Source organism: Lemur catta, chromosome 5, assembly GCF_020740605.2.
Source record: "Lemur catta isolate mLemCat1 chromosome 5, mLemCat1.pri, whole genome shotgun sequence".
NCBI lineage: Eukaryota > Metazoa > Chordata > Mammalia > Primates > Lemuridae > Lemur > Lemur catta.
In genome coordinates this window covers 85,602,277-85,618,617 of record NC_059132.1, presented here as the reverse complement: position 1 = coordinate 85,618,617, position 16,341 = coordinate 85,602,277, and the positions used below count along the sequence as shown (strand labels likewise).

The 16,341-nt window shown below is 40.7% G+C and overlaps 1 protein-coding gene and 1 long non-coding RNA gene across 5 annotated transcripts in view; both read right to left on the bottom strand.

Moving 5' to 3' along the window:
* Positions 1 to 3,485: 3,485 nt before the first annotated feature.
* Positions 3,486 to 9,211, bottom strand: LOC123638545. Its single transcript, XR_006735388.1, has 2 exons — positions 7,538 to 9,211; positions 3,486 to 7,395 (listed from the first exon to the last, which is right to left on the bottom strand). It is a non-coding gene; the product is annotated as an uncharacterized LOC123638545 (long non-coding RNA).
* A 50-nt stretch (positions 9,212 to 9,261) lies between these two features.
* The window catches only part of RNF150 (ring finger protein 150), a 221,691-nt gene continuing 214,611 nt past the window's right edge, over positions 9,262 to 16,341 (bottom strand). For 2 of the 4 annotated variants that reach the window (XM_045552225.1, XM_045552226.1), the window contains 2 exons: positions 10,576 to 10,682; positions 9,262 to 9,474 (listed from right to left, as the gene is read on the bottom strand). In XM_045552225.1, the coding sequence (XP_045408181.1) occupies positions 9,349 to 9,474; positions 10,576 to 10,682 (233 nt within the window). In that variant the 3' untranslated portion in view covers positions 9,262 to 9,348. Of the gene's footprint in view, positions 9,475 to 10,161; positions 10,683 to 16,341 lie in introns of those variants that run through there. The other 2 variants (XM_045552228.1, XM_045552227.1) reach the window with 2 other exon arrangements.

The following is a 16,341-nucleotide window of genomic DNA, read 5'->3' as shown; positions in this document are numbered from 1 at the left end:
AATTATAGAGCAAAACTAATTCATGTTCTCTCTCTCATCCCCAAATCTGGTGCAATGCATGGCTTTGAAGGAGTTATTAGACTTAGAAAAGCACACACTTTTGTGCCTTTTAAATAGTGGTTTTGCTTATAGTCCTCCAAACACAGGTGTTAACAGAATAAGAATTAAGTGGCAAAGCTGACTTACCTGGCTTATTATGAAGTTCTGGGGGAGTTTTAAACTTCCTGTTCTCCAAGGGAGGAATTTGCTGCATGACTTCTCATAGCAAAAGCCCAGAGTGGCGTTTCTAGGTGGGCAGGGCCTCTACTTCCCTGGGAAGAGCATGATTGTGAGCTGCGTTGCTGCCCAGTGCTCCCTGACACACGTGTGACTCAGGGCAGCGCCCGCTGACCTGTCCCCAGGACTCACTCCAGGTGATGCAGGCCCCAGGCTGAGACTGCAAACTGTGCACAGCTCGACCTTTCCCTAATGTGGAAGACAATGTCTGGCAGCTTTTTTTTTTTTTTTTTGGTCTGAATATCAACATATTCTACACAGTAGTCTCTTATGCACGCAGTGTTGAAAAACATAACCCTTGAAAAAAGAGGACTCGATTATCAATCAGCTTCAGGAAAAGCTGAGTAATACAAAGCTAAATTGGTGACTTTTCTGAAGACTTTCTCAAAAGCTTTTCATAGGCAGTATGAATTGTATGAAACTTAGTTGAACTTGGGTGTCTGTGCTGTAAACTCAAACATATTCCAGAATGTATCCCACAGAATACATTTCCTAATTTGGGAAATCCAGATCTAGTGGAAAGACTGTGGAAGTAGGAGTCAGGAGGGATGGTTTCTAGGTGCTAGGTAATAGCTTCATACCCCCAGTGCCTGGGCAGATAAACACTGCAACATTAGAAGCAAAAGCAAAGTTTAAAGTGCCTTCCAATGTGGCATTATCATTATTGTTCTTTACAATCCCCTTAGAATATCGTTCTACCTACAAATTAAGCAAGAAATGGCCCCAAGCAAAGGCTCCAGGGCACTAATGTTTTCTTTATCTGCATGGCACTCAATACTCTTTGCTGTGTTGCCAGGGGACTCTGTGGGATCCACAGCTCCTGGGGTGGCTCCTGGCCAGGTGGAAGCCTCCAGTCACAGGCTGAGCTGCACTCAGCGTGGCCAGTCCTGCCTGCTCCTCCAGAGGCCACGTAAGGCATTTGGGATGGGCAGACACAGGTTTCAAAGCCGCACCAAGGGGCCTGCCAGTTTCGAGGTGAAGCCAATGAATAGGGGCCGCTTCTCCTTTCCTACCTTGCCAGGCTAGAATCTTTTTCATTTGCTTTGCGTTCTCATACTAATCCTAAGGAATTGCTGTTTAAAATCCTTTAGAAATGTACTTGTAAATATAAAAAAGGCTCTGTCTGCCCCAGTCCATCTGGCAGGCCCCATGGTATAACCCTGCTTCAAATAAATCTGTCTGAGATGGTCGATGAGAATACTGCTCAATTCTCACCGAACAGCACCTCCAGCTAAATCAGCAGCCGTTCTTCAGAATTGCTCCAAATCTTTTATTTTTATTTACTTATTTTTGAGACAGAGTCTCGCTCTGTTGCCCGGGCTAGAGTGAGTGCCGTGGCATCAGCCTAGCTCACAGCAACCTCAAACTCCTGGGCTTAAGCGATCCTCCTGCCTCAGCCTCCCGAGTAGCTGGGACTACAGGCATGCGCCACCATGCCCGGCTAATTTTTCTATATATATTTTTAGCTGTCCAGATAATTTCTTTCTATTTTTAGTAGAGACGGGTCTTGCTCTTGCTCAGGCTGGTCTCGAACTCTTGAGCTTAAACTATCCGCCCCCCTCAGCCTCCCAGAGTGTTAGGATTACAGGCGTGAGCCACCATGCCTGGCTGCTCCAAATCTTTTAGAGCATTCACTTAGAAGGGCAGAGCTAAGAGGAGGCTAGTGCCTGGCACTTGACTTACCTGAGTGAAATAAGGAAGTTATTATTATCCTTGGTCTTTTGACATAATCATGATTTAACAATAACTCTGGATCTTCTGAAAGCCACAGTGCCACTTCTGGAACGCAAGGATAGGTAACAGAGTCGGGGAGTATGGATGACACCAACATAAACATCTGGTTCCATTTTATTAAAAACAAAACCAAACAAAATTTTGCAGTGAAATTTCCTGGAATTCAGAGTCCTCATTTTAAAACCTTTACAGTTGCAATAGATTTTTTTACCCAGTACATAAGGACATGATTGCACTTATTTACATTATAGTCTTCTATATAACAAAAATAGCCATGTTGTACGATTGAATGTTTCCAACTATCATCCTGGTGTCATCACTAGCCCAGCATGAGACAAACCGTTTATGCTCTCCAAGTACATAGAGAATAAAGCAAAATAAAAGTCTGTGTCTCCTAATAGAAGACAAATTCCTTTAAAGACAGTTTTTTTCCCCCCAAATTTCTTTGTATTTCAAGAGAGACATAAAGTGCTTTAAAGGGTACAGAGTAAGTGCCTGAGGTGGGGAAGAAGGAAAGAAATTTATACAGAAAAAAAAAAAAACCCTAAACAACTATACTGCCTTAACTAATCATCTAAATATGCACATGACTTAGCAGAGAAAACCATGTTTGGGTAAAATGGCTACATAATCCACTACTACATTATTTCAGCAATTAAGAGCTAACGGGCCCAAATTACAAACTCCCCACGCAAATATCATCAGGAGTGACTTTTTTGATTTTGGGTCAGATGGCAAATAAATCCAGGAAGCTTAGTCACATGATCTGATACGGAAGGACGGGCAATACTGAGATGCGACCCTCATAGACAGGACCTGCAGACTGGCCACAAAGACCTGTGGGGAACCTAAGTAAAATTTTACCCGTGACAGCAGTCGTCTTTCAAAACAAGCATTTTCTTGTGAGCATTTGTTTGTTTACAATAACAGCAATTTGTATTAAGGAAAAAAATGAAGCCATTGGATTTTCCTCTTGCTAGTAGGAAGGTGCTAGAAATTAATTTATGATATTATGCCTGATTATTTCATAATTGTAAGTTCATTCTTTAGAGATTTTTTTCATTGGGAAATAATAATGTGCTATACAAAGGGGTTTAAAATAAGTTGCCTTTTTTCACATTTTTAAACTGGCAATTGCTGGTTATGGTCTGCAGTCCACAAAACTGGGTGTCACATATGTACTGCCTGGGAGGATCCCCTAGCAACTAGAATATTCATCCTCCCAGCTCACAAACATTTTAAAGAATACCAATTTATTTTTCAGAAAATGGATGGAATGTAACTTTTCACAAATACAAAATTACTTCAAGTTTTCTAAATATAAGGGACACCCCACTATAAAAATAACAGCCCCTCCCCTCCCTCACCCCTACATCTCTAATTATAAAATGGTATAACCACTTCGGATTACTAACGTGAAAGCAGGAAGTAAATATATTATGTACATGTACAAAACACGTCAGTATTTCACACCATTTACATTCATATGAAAGAAGTCCTTTTATTGATCTTCCTTTGCAATTTCACAAGAATAAAGTGGAAACAAGTTACAAAACAAGCAGTCCCTTGCTTAGAACTCTGCACAAACATTCCAACCAGAGGCATCTTCTTTGCAAACAGAGCGACATTATGCTTGAACATTTTGCAGAAGGGCTGCTGACAGAAGATCTTCTGTGGGGTCTCCTTCAATTTTTCAGTTTGTGACATTCTTTCCTCATGTGATAAATGTAGACCAAATTCTCAACTACTGAAGAATTTGTAGGACAAAAGGCAAATAACTAAGTATAGTTGTTGAGGAAATGGTGACCCAAGTCAAATTAATTTGCTGAAAGAATAACTGTGATTATTCCAGCAGAGGGCACTCTGCTCCTTGCAATAGCATCCTACTGGACAGTCAGCACCACAGATGCCAACAGACTACAAAGTCCACGTGCTAGTTCTTCAACTGCTCTACTAACTATCAGTACAGGCAACAGTTTGGTATTGTCTTCAGAAGAGCAGGATATACTATAATTAGCTAGCTCTTATACATGAAAATTCTTTGGCTATTTAAAATCTTCACATTCTCGAAGAGAACAATATTCTGAGTTCAATAAAGCGCTAGATTTGTCTGAAACTTTTTAAGGAAAAGGGGACTAAACGCTAAATTTTAAAGATGATGTGGTACTAAGGCCATACTTTTTTTTTTTTTTTTTAGATTTCTGGATTTAGTAAAGTCAATCAACAGCCTGCAAGAGAAAACCTCCTAAGGTTTCATGGTTTCATTCAACCATGCAACCCACCTTCACTTTTATTTATGAGAACATTAGGAGAAGATTCAACTAGTCAATGGAAGAAACATGTGTCCATTTGGAAGGTGATCGATCGGTCTTTGGTTTATATAGCACACATGGTCCCCACATTTTCCCTGCTTCTCCAAGCCCATCACTTCAGTAAGGATAACAGACCACAGATATTCTGCCAAGCAAGGACTTTGGGTAATTCAGGTTGAGCTACCCCACTCCATGGATTTTCTCCCTCACTGTGTTCAGACCCGCAGATCTCTTAAGAGATGTATATGTTCCTGCCTTATCATCACCATCAACAAATATTTATCAGGTGGCCACAGAGCAAATGGCTCTGCAGTAAGTGCAAATGTCAATAGTAGCACAGCATTAGAAAATCTTTGATCTCTGAGATTCCTGGAAAAGCCACTTGATTATGAAGCACTCGAGACATGTAAACAGAGATGTTACTGACCTCAGCAGGTTCTTGTAGAAGCAGGTTTTGCAATTAAAGGACTTGGTATTAAAGGTCCACTTCTAGGAGCTGAACTCACTTCATGAGTTCTAGGATAATAATTTAGTGCCATTAAAAGGCTCAAAGTGGAAGAGTGTGGCTATTGATCTATGGGTCTTTAAAAATTAATGTTCCTATGACAAAGGGTCTGAGGTTGTGAGATGGGGAGAAAAGCAGGGAAAGGGAAGAGCTAAGTGATGATGAGAAACTCACAGCTGGTTCTCTTAATTTATTTTTCAGGCAATCCCAACCTTCTTTGTAATCATGAGTGTTTTACCTCATGAGTATTTAATTCTTTAAACATACCCGCACAAACACATACACCCCCAAACCCAGGTCAACTCTAAACCTAGGATGAACATTTATTTAGGGGAAGCATTTATGTTCTATTAATCACAGAAGCTTTCCACCCCTGCTCTGACCAGAGATCCTGCCATCCTCTTTTCTGACTTCCTACAGGATAACGTCCCCGAGGGACCTCGGTGGCACAGAGCAGGGCACAAGGAACTGTGTATCCTCCACCTTAGTAGGGTAGTCTCTTTGTACCTCTTTGTGAGTCTTTAGGAATTAGTGGCCCTTGGGTCATGTACAATGAGCAAGCTCTTGTGTGAAGATATTAAGAAGCATGAGTGGACATCAGATACAGTAATACAAGTTTTTCTAAGAAGTCCTAACCCTGGGGACATGTGGTGAATGAGGAAGGTTATAAATGTTGGGCGTGGAGGAAAATAGATCTCGCCAGCATTCTGGAATTGTTACCTTGCCATTATTTGCCTAGGAGACTTTTATGGCAAGGAAGCCTGAAATAAAAGGCAACAGCTGTGGGTGGTTTGAGATGCAATTTGTGATATAAGAAGTGAAACTGAGGCTGACTCCATTAGGGAGGAACTTAATTGGCCTTTAGAGTAAACTAGTTTTCCTCATCGTAAGTAAAAACATAGATTTTGCCACACAATAAAAAGAAGAAAGACACTAACAACAGTAATCACAATAATAACCCTAAAAATACAGAGCCACCAATGATTTTTGTCCTGAAGGTTATTTCAGAGTTTCTTGCAAGACTAGAATAAAAAGAAAGAGGAAGAAAAGAGAAGAGGACGAGGGAGAAAATAGGAAAAGAATTTGTGTGTGTACACAAAGACAGACAGACAGGCAGAAGAAAATAGAGTTGGAGAGACACAGACATAAAAGAGAAAGGAATCTAAGTGAGAGAATCCATAAAAATGCTCCTGGAAATTGCCTCAGTGGTCCCAGTACCACAGAGGGCTGGGCCCCTGCTCCTAGAGGGAGTGACTCCCTATCCCAGATTTTCTGAAAAAGTTTTGATTCAATGAGATTTGTTTTCAGTCAAGCTGATGCATTCAATGGATAACCACTGAATTTTTATGTTCTGTAAAAATTTCCGTTTAAACAACTCATAAATAAGAAAGAGTCCCAGGTTAGACTACCTGTCATCATTTTTGGTTCTGAAAGTATGGTAGCCACAGAGCTGTCAGGGCAGTGACAGAAATGGCCACTGGGCACCGTGATTTTTGATATGACCAAACCCAGGCCCATGAATGTCCAGGATATCTCACCAGGATGAAGGTAAATGCTAAAAACAAAGCAAAACAAATAAAAAAAAAAAAACCTCTTTGGACAGGGATTTGCCTCCATGGTTATGATCATTCCCCTGTGATGTCAAAATGGGTAGGTACCTTTGTCACTTTCAACTTTTTACCTTCTCCTGCTTCTCTCCCTCTCCCTGCATAGATGACCAGAGTTTACATTCCAGGGGGTGACCCGACCCTAGAGCATAAGTCAACGTTCAGATGCTGGATTCATGATCAGGGTTCAGCTCTTCCAAAGGGACTAGACACACAGGAGGTAGCAATTCCTAAAGGGGACCCTAAATTATTCTGAGTGAATGCAAATGCTCCTTTTCTTCCCCACAGCCTTGGGGTGGTCGGTGGCTGCTCACTTTGAGTAGAAAGCTGGCTGTTGGAGGTGGTCAGAACTCACCACCTAGGGGCTGGACAGCCATAAGCCCCAAAGATTTTTTCTCAGTAAGGCCACATGAAGTCTTGTATTTGGAATCAATATGTAATTTCTCACTCTTTCTTCCAAAATCCTTAAGTTTTAGCTACAGCTGTGGGGACAGCAGACACTGGGACTGGGAAAGGACCTTTAGCTGGCCACAGACAAGAAAGAGTTGAAGCAAAGTTGGATGACTTAGTCTGGAATTCTCTCTGGCTCCTAAGTGCCATATATTAGCCTAAGGGTTTGTCATAGAAATGAGGGATATAATTTTGTTTCAGCACCAAATTGACAAGGTTTGTGTCACTTTTTAAAAAACAACTGGTCAGAGAAGTAAGAGTAAATGATAAGGGCTGCCTGAAACTTTATTCACTATAAAATAAACAGATCTCTGGGTCTTTCGTTAGGCGACTTGGGTGGTGTCTGGTGCTCTCTGGAGGTAATTAAGGTTTCAACCTTTTTCTTTTGTAAGGGTCAGGGAATCTCGTGAGGTTACTGGAGAAGCTCTAGATCTGCACTGTCCACTCGGGGGCCGCTAGCCACATATGGCTACTGAGTGCATGAGATGTGGCTCATGTCGATCCGGACGTGCTGTGAGTGTAAAAACACAATGGATTTAGAAGACTTAGTACAAGAGAAGAATGTAAAATATGTCATTAATACTCCTTACATTAATTACATGTTGAAACAATAATATTAGGTTAAATAAAAAATATTATTAAAACGACTTTACCTGTTTCTTTTTATTTTTTAAAAATGTGGCTAGTAGAAAATTCAGTATGTGACTTGCATTATATCTCCACTGGACAGTGCTGGTCTAGAGCCTCGCTTGAGAAAAACGCACATCTGCAAATGCACATTCAGTCTGCATCAGCGTCTAGAGGGTTCACACACCCCTGACACTCGTCTGTGGACCACTGGGTCTCCAGGTCAGAGTCTCTTTTGGGGGGAGGTGATGAAGCAGGCTATGGGGAAGGGCTGTTTCTCTTTCTTTTGAAATGAAAACTTTCTGATTAAACTTTTTAAAAAACTATCAAAGCCACCGGGAAATCTCTAGAAATAAACCTTTGGTAAGTAGAGAATGTCATAAGCTCATAGGATTTGCAGCAGGACCTCCTTGGGGTCAGATCCACAGGCCTCAGGTTGGCCTCTGGGGCCCCTTATCATCCATACAGCACCCTGTGGGGCAGCTATGACCAGGCCCTGCCTGTGCCTGCATTTGAGTCAAATCCTGATTTACCTGGTTATTGGTAGGAAGAAAAAACACTCATCAAACAGAGGGACTATGCAATCCAAAGGGCATTTTCTCTCTGGGTATGGAATATAATTTATATTTCTTTTGCTGCTGAATTATCTTTCTAATTCCACCGGACTTAGGTTAATACCAATAATTCCAAAATCTGTTTTGGGCAAAGCTGATTGAAGGAGGAGTAGTAGGTGTTGCAGGCCTATGCTGAATGAAAAAATAAATACCTTTGAGATCAAGAATCCCACACTGAGAGGTGGGATTTGAAGGTATCCAGAGATCGAAAACTCTGTGACTAACAGCAGTTTTTAAACAAGGCAAAACAAACTAACTCCTACCTGGACTTAAAACTTCAATCATTTAGATCTTCATTCTCAGCGACACAGGAGTGCCAGATCTCACAGGCTGTTATTACATGTTACAAGTCAAATAACTCTGCCTCCCCAAGCCCGCAGCCTGCTCGCCCATGTCACGGCCATCTGCAAAACGTAGATCCCCCCCCCCCTCCCCCGGCAAACTGCTCGTCAGTGCTCCTACAGCCAGGGAGCTTTGGGAATCGTGTTGTTAAACTCTTCACCTTATAGATGGAGAAGCTGAGACCTAGCAAGGGTGTGGCTCACCTGGGACTCCTGACTCCTGGGTCAGAGGTCTCCTCCTTCCTCCCTGCCTGCCTCCCCACACCAGAGACTGGATCTCGTTACAGGAAGTGCCGGACCTTTCTGAAAGCAGTAATCATTTTCCTTGCCTTGCTGTCTACTTCTAAACCATCAGATAGGAACTCGTTAAAGGTGGTGAAAAAAGAGCAACTGGTGTCCTTGCCCCCTTGGCCCGCACGCCACGTGTGAGCAGGCAGCGAGCTTTTACAGCAGCACTGAACTCTGGTTTTGAATGAGTGTTAGCGTCATGAGGTGGAAAAGCTCTCATCAAATACGTAAATACCACTCAGTGAGAAGAGCCTTTCTTTTGTAGTTAATCCAAGCAACAGCCTGACCGTGGGCAACTGCTTAGAGATGATGAGGTGACCCCTCCGATTGTTCAGAGAAGCTGTTCACTACCTTAGTCATCTCTGCATCTGGATAGCCTCACTGTATTACAAAAGGGCCCACTGAAAAAATTGCACAAATAGTGCTATTTCAGAAAAAATAGCACTTTTCTGGAAAAAGTTACAAAAAAAAGAATAAAAACAGACACAGTTTTAAAAACAGCGGTGGGTTTGAGTATTCATTGGATACCTCTTTTCCTTTCCCTCTTACTTACTTAGTCTACCTCAGTCAGGATAAACTTGTTTCAGCAAATTCTCATGTTGCATTTTTTGGTTCAAATGATTTATCAAACCGCGCCACATTCCTCACCTGGTATCCGGACTCACTCGGGAGCCCTGGGAAGCAATCTGCTAAGGATCCACCTACATCCTTCCAGGTGGCCTGGTGAGGTTTAACAGAAGTATGTTGAAATTAAAGTAAGATCTAGGTGCTACTGCAACCCCCACTGTGTTTGCCACTGGGCTCAAAAATGACTGACCCTTCTCTAAAGCCCCCATCTCCTGCAGATCCACTATGGAAGTGACAAAAATCTACTTTAGCTCAGGGGAAGCCAATGCAACCGGCATTTTGTTTTTAATGGTCAGAATAAGTAGTGTCTGGTTTTAAACCCAGCCCCGCAGCCACCGAAGATTGGATGCCCTGGAGAGTGCTTCTGAGTTCAGAATTTCCGCCAGAGACTGTTAGACCCAGATGAATTCAACTTTTTCCCTAGAGCTCCCGCCTCGTGTCTCCAGGGCCGTTAACACAGCCTGTCAAGTGGAAGCCGGTGTGATGTAGCTTAAAATAATGAGCAGCGGCCTCAGCAGATTAGAGCTTAGTGTTGGGGTCTCTGGCAGCTGGGATTTTTAAGACCCACTTAAAACAATTTAGATTCTTAACGAAAGCTGTCCTTAGTCTGTTTCAGGGTGCGGAGGCACTTCTCAAAGTCATGCACACTTCATGCTGAGAGGACAAGACCCTACATCTCAGAGGTGGAATACAAACTGACCATAGGAGGAACTGGCGCTTCTAAACAGAAATCTATACAAAAGCTGGAGTGAACCAAAGGAAGAACAAAGGAGTGGATATAAAGTAAATTACACACAGTCTTCAAAAAGAAATTGCCAAAGAAATCAAACAACATTCCAAAAACAAGAACAATTAAGACCTGGAAAAAATTGAAATGAAACTGAGAAACCCTAAAGGTGTCTTTTCCATCTCTGTTTTAGGAGCTTCGGAAGTGTGTGCCTACAAGGACGTGGGAATCAGCTTTCACCCTCGGAGCTGCCAAGGCCATGGACTGTCGTAGAGATGGAGAATCTGCATCCTGATTAACAAGACTTTGGATATTGCTTTTCGTTATCATTCTTGGATGGGGCACCCTGGAGTTGCCAAGGTGCTCTGCAGGTGTGTGTGCCTGGTTCAAGTCTCAGCGTGCTTGTCCCTTCCTTCCCCTTGAGTCCTACTATTTCTTTTTCTATATTCACCATTTCAAGATTTCACCTCTTCGCAGTCTTGGTCAGTGGAAAGTTCTACATCAGACAGTCCAACTTCCATTGCCATAATCAATGAGATGTCAGAATCGCTGCTTACAGCTGGCTCCTGCTCACCTGGGAGGAGAAAGCAAAGTTCACAGTGAACACTGGGCTATGACTTTAGGTTCTGTTATTGAGATACAATTGTCTTAATAACATTTCCTTCAAGGCCAAGAGAAGGTATTGAAAGAATTGGTTATTCTGTAAAAACTCTAGTTAAAGTTTCACCTCACACTATACCCCCAAATAAATTCTAAATGGGTCAAAAAGTTAAATGTAAGCAAAAGAAACTAATAAAGGTAGAAGAAAACATGTCATCTAAGCACATATCTAAGTAGGAAAATATATATGTATTATATCTAAGTAGGGCAAGAAATTCTATATAGAAAAATAATTGAGCAATTCATAGACTGGTTAAGTGTTCACAAGATTAAAAAAATGTTATGATAAAAACATGTAAAATAAAATCAAAAGGCATATATCAAACTAGGGAATTTACAAAATTTTCAGAAAGTATTGTATTAAAATATAGAAAGCTTTTAAATCAATAATAGTCCAACAAAAAAATGGGCAAAGGTTATCATTATACAATTCACAGAGGTGTAATATAAATGAGCAATAAATGAGGTAAAAATTAGATATTCCTTTTTGTCTGTGTAACCTTCACTCTTTAATAAAGGTAATATTACAGTTAAGGGTACATTCAGGTAGGTATGTTGATACCTGGCACGTAGAACTGTGAAATTTTCACCCAGTGATTTAATTTCTGGAATGGATTATAGGGAAATAATTAGAGATGCACAAATATTCATTTAAGCATTATCATAGTAAAACATTGCAAATAACTCAAAGTCCAACAATAGAGAATATCTGAATAAACTATATTTTATTTCTAAAGGACAGTCTTGTTATAACCATTGAAGCTTCCAAAGAATTTGTAGTGAGAAAATGTTCACAGTGTACTATTAAGTGAAAACAGAAATACTCAAAGCTTTATAGCTCCATGATGCCAATGGAGAAAGCTAACTGGAAGCAAGGAAACCAAAAATGCTAATAAGATTTATCTCTAGTTTGGAGATTTATATTCATTTTCTTTAAAAATTTTTTTTTTTTTTTAGTTCTCCCAAATATTCTGCAATGGACATATATTACTTACTCATTCAAGACATATTTAGTGTGTCACCATTTTATATTAAGGATTGTGCTAGGGGCTAGGGATATAGGGGAGAGCAAGACGATCCTTGTCCTCAAGGGGATCTGACTGTCTAGCGGGCAGGCAGACCATTAACAAGGCACTTACAACAAAACAGTATAAGCACTGTGATGGAAGATGTACCAGGCATTACAGCAACAGGTAAGAGGGCTATGTAACCATATACTGGGTGTAGTGTCTAAACTGAGTCCCAAAGGATAATCTGTATTTTAGCCAGATGAAGAAGAACAAATCATCTTTTGAGCAATAGCATGTTGTTGGAGTTCAGAAACTGACACCTCAAAATATGATGACATGCGGAACTGAAAACAAAACCTCAAGGTCTCTCTGACAACCCCCTCCCCACACTGTCTCTTCCAAAGTATCAGGACCTACCAAAGAAGAGAACAATGAATTTTCATGAACTGAACCCTTATCACAGTAAGGAAGACTGAAGTCTGTCAAGAAACCTGGACAAACTTGTCACAAACCACTGTCCACTCTGGGGTCCAACAGACTTTGCCGCAGACCACCATACATTCTTCAAGCCCTAGTGATCACTGATTGCCCCCCAACAGAATTCCTTTTCTCCCCTCTGCCCATAATCTGTTTTCCCAGGATCCAAGCCCCCATTCCTTCTGTAACCTCAAGATGGTATATAAGCTTCTGCACCCCACTGTGGGGTTGGGTCTTCATTTTGAAGGCTTCTGTGATCACATTAAATAAGTTTGTATGCTTCTTTTTCCCAATTAATCTGCCTTTTGCAAGTTGATTTTTCAATGAACCTTTAGAGGGTAAAGGGGAGGTTTTTCCCTTCGTCCCTACAGATGGCTGGAGGTGATAGGGAGCCTTGGGCAGGTGGACATCGTAGGGTATTTAAATACGACTGGAATGCAGAGTCAAGTTAGGGAGTACAGACAGGGGAGCTGGAGAGCCAAGCTGCATAAACTCAAAAAGTCTTGTACATTTTATTACTCTGCAGAAGAAACATGCAATTAAAAGACCAACAAAAATGTCTAAGTACTAAAGAATAATGGCAGTTGTATAATAATACTTTTGCTTGCCATGTAATGAAAATAAGTGCAAAAAATACTTTTGCTGTTGATAATCACTGATATATTTTTTTTCATGTTGTGGCCCAGTTAAGGGAAATATACAAGTTTCACAAAGGACAGTGAATTCCTAAGATGTTTTAAAGGAGACAAATAAAGAGAACTAACAGAGTTATGACCCGAAGAATCACTTTTAGAGAAGTGTGGTATTTCACAGGGAAATAGCCAATCTAACGACTAAGCTCTAATAAGTTTTCTAGGTCCCTAAGTGCATGAAGTTCCTTGTAATGTAACAGATCAAAGGCTAAAAGAAAACTCTGGAAGCAGCTCTAGAAAGATACAAGTATTTAGTATTTAAAAACAGGGACATTCAACAAATAGGCAATAAAACCAGTCACTTAGAAAAACCTAGAAAAAAGTGAAATTGAATCTCCACTCACACTTCCCAACAAAATGCTTTCTAAACTGGCACCATATCTCTATCTATCTATGTATCTGCCATCTTTGATTTGTCGTGTCTGCACTTCCTCTTCTCCACAGCCATTTGGTGTCTTCAATCCCTGATCTTTGGGGAATTCTTGGGTGCAAATTGGGGTGTCCCTCCCTTTTGCCAGGGCTGCTCTGTGCTTGTTTTCTCTGCAGGGCGGTGGCTTGCTATGGTGCATGGTGAGCCGTCAACCACTCCAGAGCTCGAGTCCGAGTGAGCAGTGGCCCCCAGAGTGGGGCAGGATACAACCTGCATGTCCAGATGGAATCTGTCCTTCCAGTTTATGAAGTCACTGACCGTTTTTTTCCAGTTGCCCACATTTTCTTATTGTCTCTTTTTCCATTTTCTTTGCTCATATTGGTTTCTGTCTTTTAATATAAAAGCCCTTTATTGTAGTTTTTGTAGGTTTCAGGAGAGACTAGGAGTAGTTTTATATGGTAGATTTACTGCTTTTACTCAGTGCTTTACTCAAGCATCACTTTTACAATGAGAACAAAATACATGTACTTAAAATTATATTTATGAGGACTGGGAATCTGCCTTAGACTGTATTACAGTCTTTGCTATAGGTAATTACACGTGTTACTTTGTATAAATCGCTTTTCTCCTTTAGGGCTAAAGTTTAATTGTCTATAAAATGAGAATTTGGACTGGGTGCATTAGAGTCCTTTCCAGTTGTTGTTTATACATGTATGTGTTGATGTCAATATAGCATGGGGCCTTCTACATGGTTGGTTCTCGATAAATAATCATGTAATAGAATTGCCACTGAGAAACAAACTTTCTTTTCTACGAACTTCAAATTGTTTTTATTTTTTCAATTTTTTTTTTTTTTAATTTATTATTTCAGAATATTACGGGAGTACAAACGAAGGCCTGAGTATCGTGTATTGGGTACATGCAAGCACAAATGGGAGAATTCACTACTTGGAAGTGTAACGAAAGCTGAAATCTTTATTTTATTTTATTTTTTTTGTAGAGACAGAGTCTATGTTGCACAGTCTGGTCTTGAACTCCTGGCCTCTAGTGACCCTCCCGCCTCAGCCTCCCAAAGTGCTGGGATTATAGATGTGAGCACTACACCCAGGCCCAAAAGCTGAAATCTTATTCCTGGAGATAAAAGATGAGAGCTCTACTCTAGAGGGAGTTTAATCTCCACTTCTCTCTTTGCAAGGGTCCATCAACCAATTCAACTCACAATTAAACTGGAAGTCAATGAGAGAGCTCATCATGGAGGGATTTTATGACTCTCATATGGATCTAGTAGAAAAGGAAGCACAGATAAAGAGCTGACTTAGTTACAGTTGTACAGAGACAGACCTCACTGCTGCAGGGGCAGCTTCTCACCCTCACTCCTGGCTTTGCAGTCACCAGCCACAGCAGGTTTCATGGATTCATTCTCAACTTGGTGTTTTCTAAATGGGAATGTGGGCATTGAAAGAAAAAGGGGCCACGAGGACTGCTGCGACTAAGGGCTGCTGAACTCATGGTCTACTTTGGAAATTAAGACTGTCCTGCACAGCTAAAGGCAAAGGTGAATTCAAATCAATAAAAATAGATTTGGAGCAATGGTTCAATTTTTATGATGTAACATTGCACCAACCTCATCATCTAATCATTTTCCATTTAAAAACTTCTTTTAAAAATAATCTGAAGACATTTGAAATTAGGCTATGTTCTGTGTTTTCAATTGAACTTAGTTTGTTCCATAATTAAAAAAGACCAGGGTTTTATGCTTTAATCAAGGCAGATGTTTAACTTTGAGGCTGGAATAATATGAATGAAAACCTTGTCACTAAAAGGCTTAGAAGGTTCTCTGTAGGTGGTACTAATTAGGGAGTGTAAGTAGCTATTAACATATTAATAAATGTTCACTGAACTTTCCTTCTCCCTTGCAAAACCTAATAAAATCAATGCAAAAATAATATTTGTCCTTATTTCATACTCACAACAACCCTTGATGCAGGTATTATAGTTCTTGTTTTATAGATGAAAAATACTCTTGTTCTGCATTTTCCCCCCCAAAAGAGAGAAAAAAACTCTTACTCCATTTGCGACAGTAGGATCATACCTACTTAATACACTTTCTTCTCTTGTTTTTCATGCATTTGAAAGACATTGAGAGATCTTAATGAGGGAGTTGTCTGATCCACTTAATATTTTAAAAGGTCACTTGCTGTTAAATGCAGAAGAGAATGGCAGGACAATGGGCAGAATTAATCTAGTTAGGAAACGGCTGCAGCAAAACTGATGAAACATCAGTGGCTTGGTGGTAACAGGGATGGAGATAAGTGGACAAACCGAAGAATGATTTTAGATGAAGGATCAACAGGAAAGTGATGGAATGGACAAAGGCAGCAAGAGAGAAGAAAGTAGAGAATAACTCCCACATTTCTTGAGCAATACAGGTACCATTTACTGAGCTAGAGGAACCGGAGGAGGAACAGATCTGGGAGCTAGATCAAGAGTTCAGTTTTGCAGAGGTGCTCATGAGACTCCAAGGGAGACATGGCATTGGCAGTTATATTAGATGCATGAGTCTGAAGTTTAGAGAAGAGGCCGTGACTATCAATGAATTTGGAAGCCTTCAGCACAGAGAAGGTATTCTAAACCGTGGGAACAGATGAGTTTCTCTAGGAAGAGACTGCAGAGTGAGAAGATCAGATCACGGGCAGAGCTCGTGGAAACCCAAAAACCTAGAGCTGAACTCTCAAACTGGTGCTGCCTGGTGTGTTTTGTTTGGCCTGCAGAACGTATTTTATAAAGTGTGAATTAGTTACCAATATTTAAAAGTCAGGACATTTTACATACACATTTATATTTGAAATTTATCTTGGAAAAAGAAAGATCTAGTAATATATGCCTGATTCCCAGATGGAAACCATTGGTGGGTGCTGAGTAACAGCTGCCCTGTTTAGTATGAGGCACACAGGTTCTAGGTCACCACAGTCATCAAACAGTCTCCTTCAGTGGATCACATTATTTGCCTGGCCTGTGTAGACA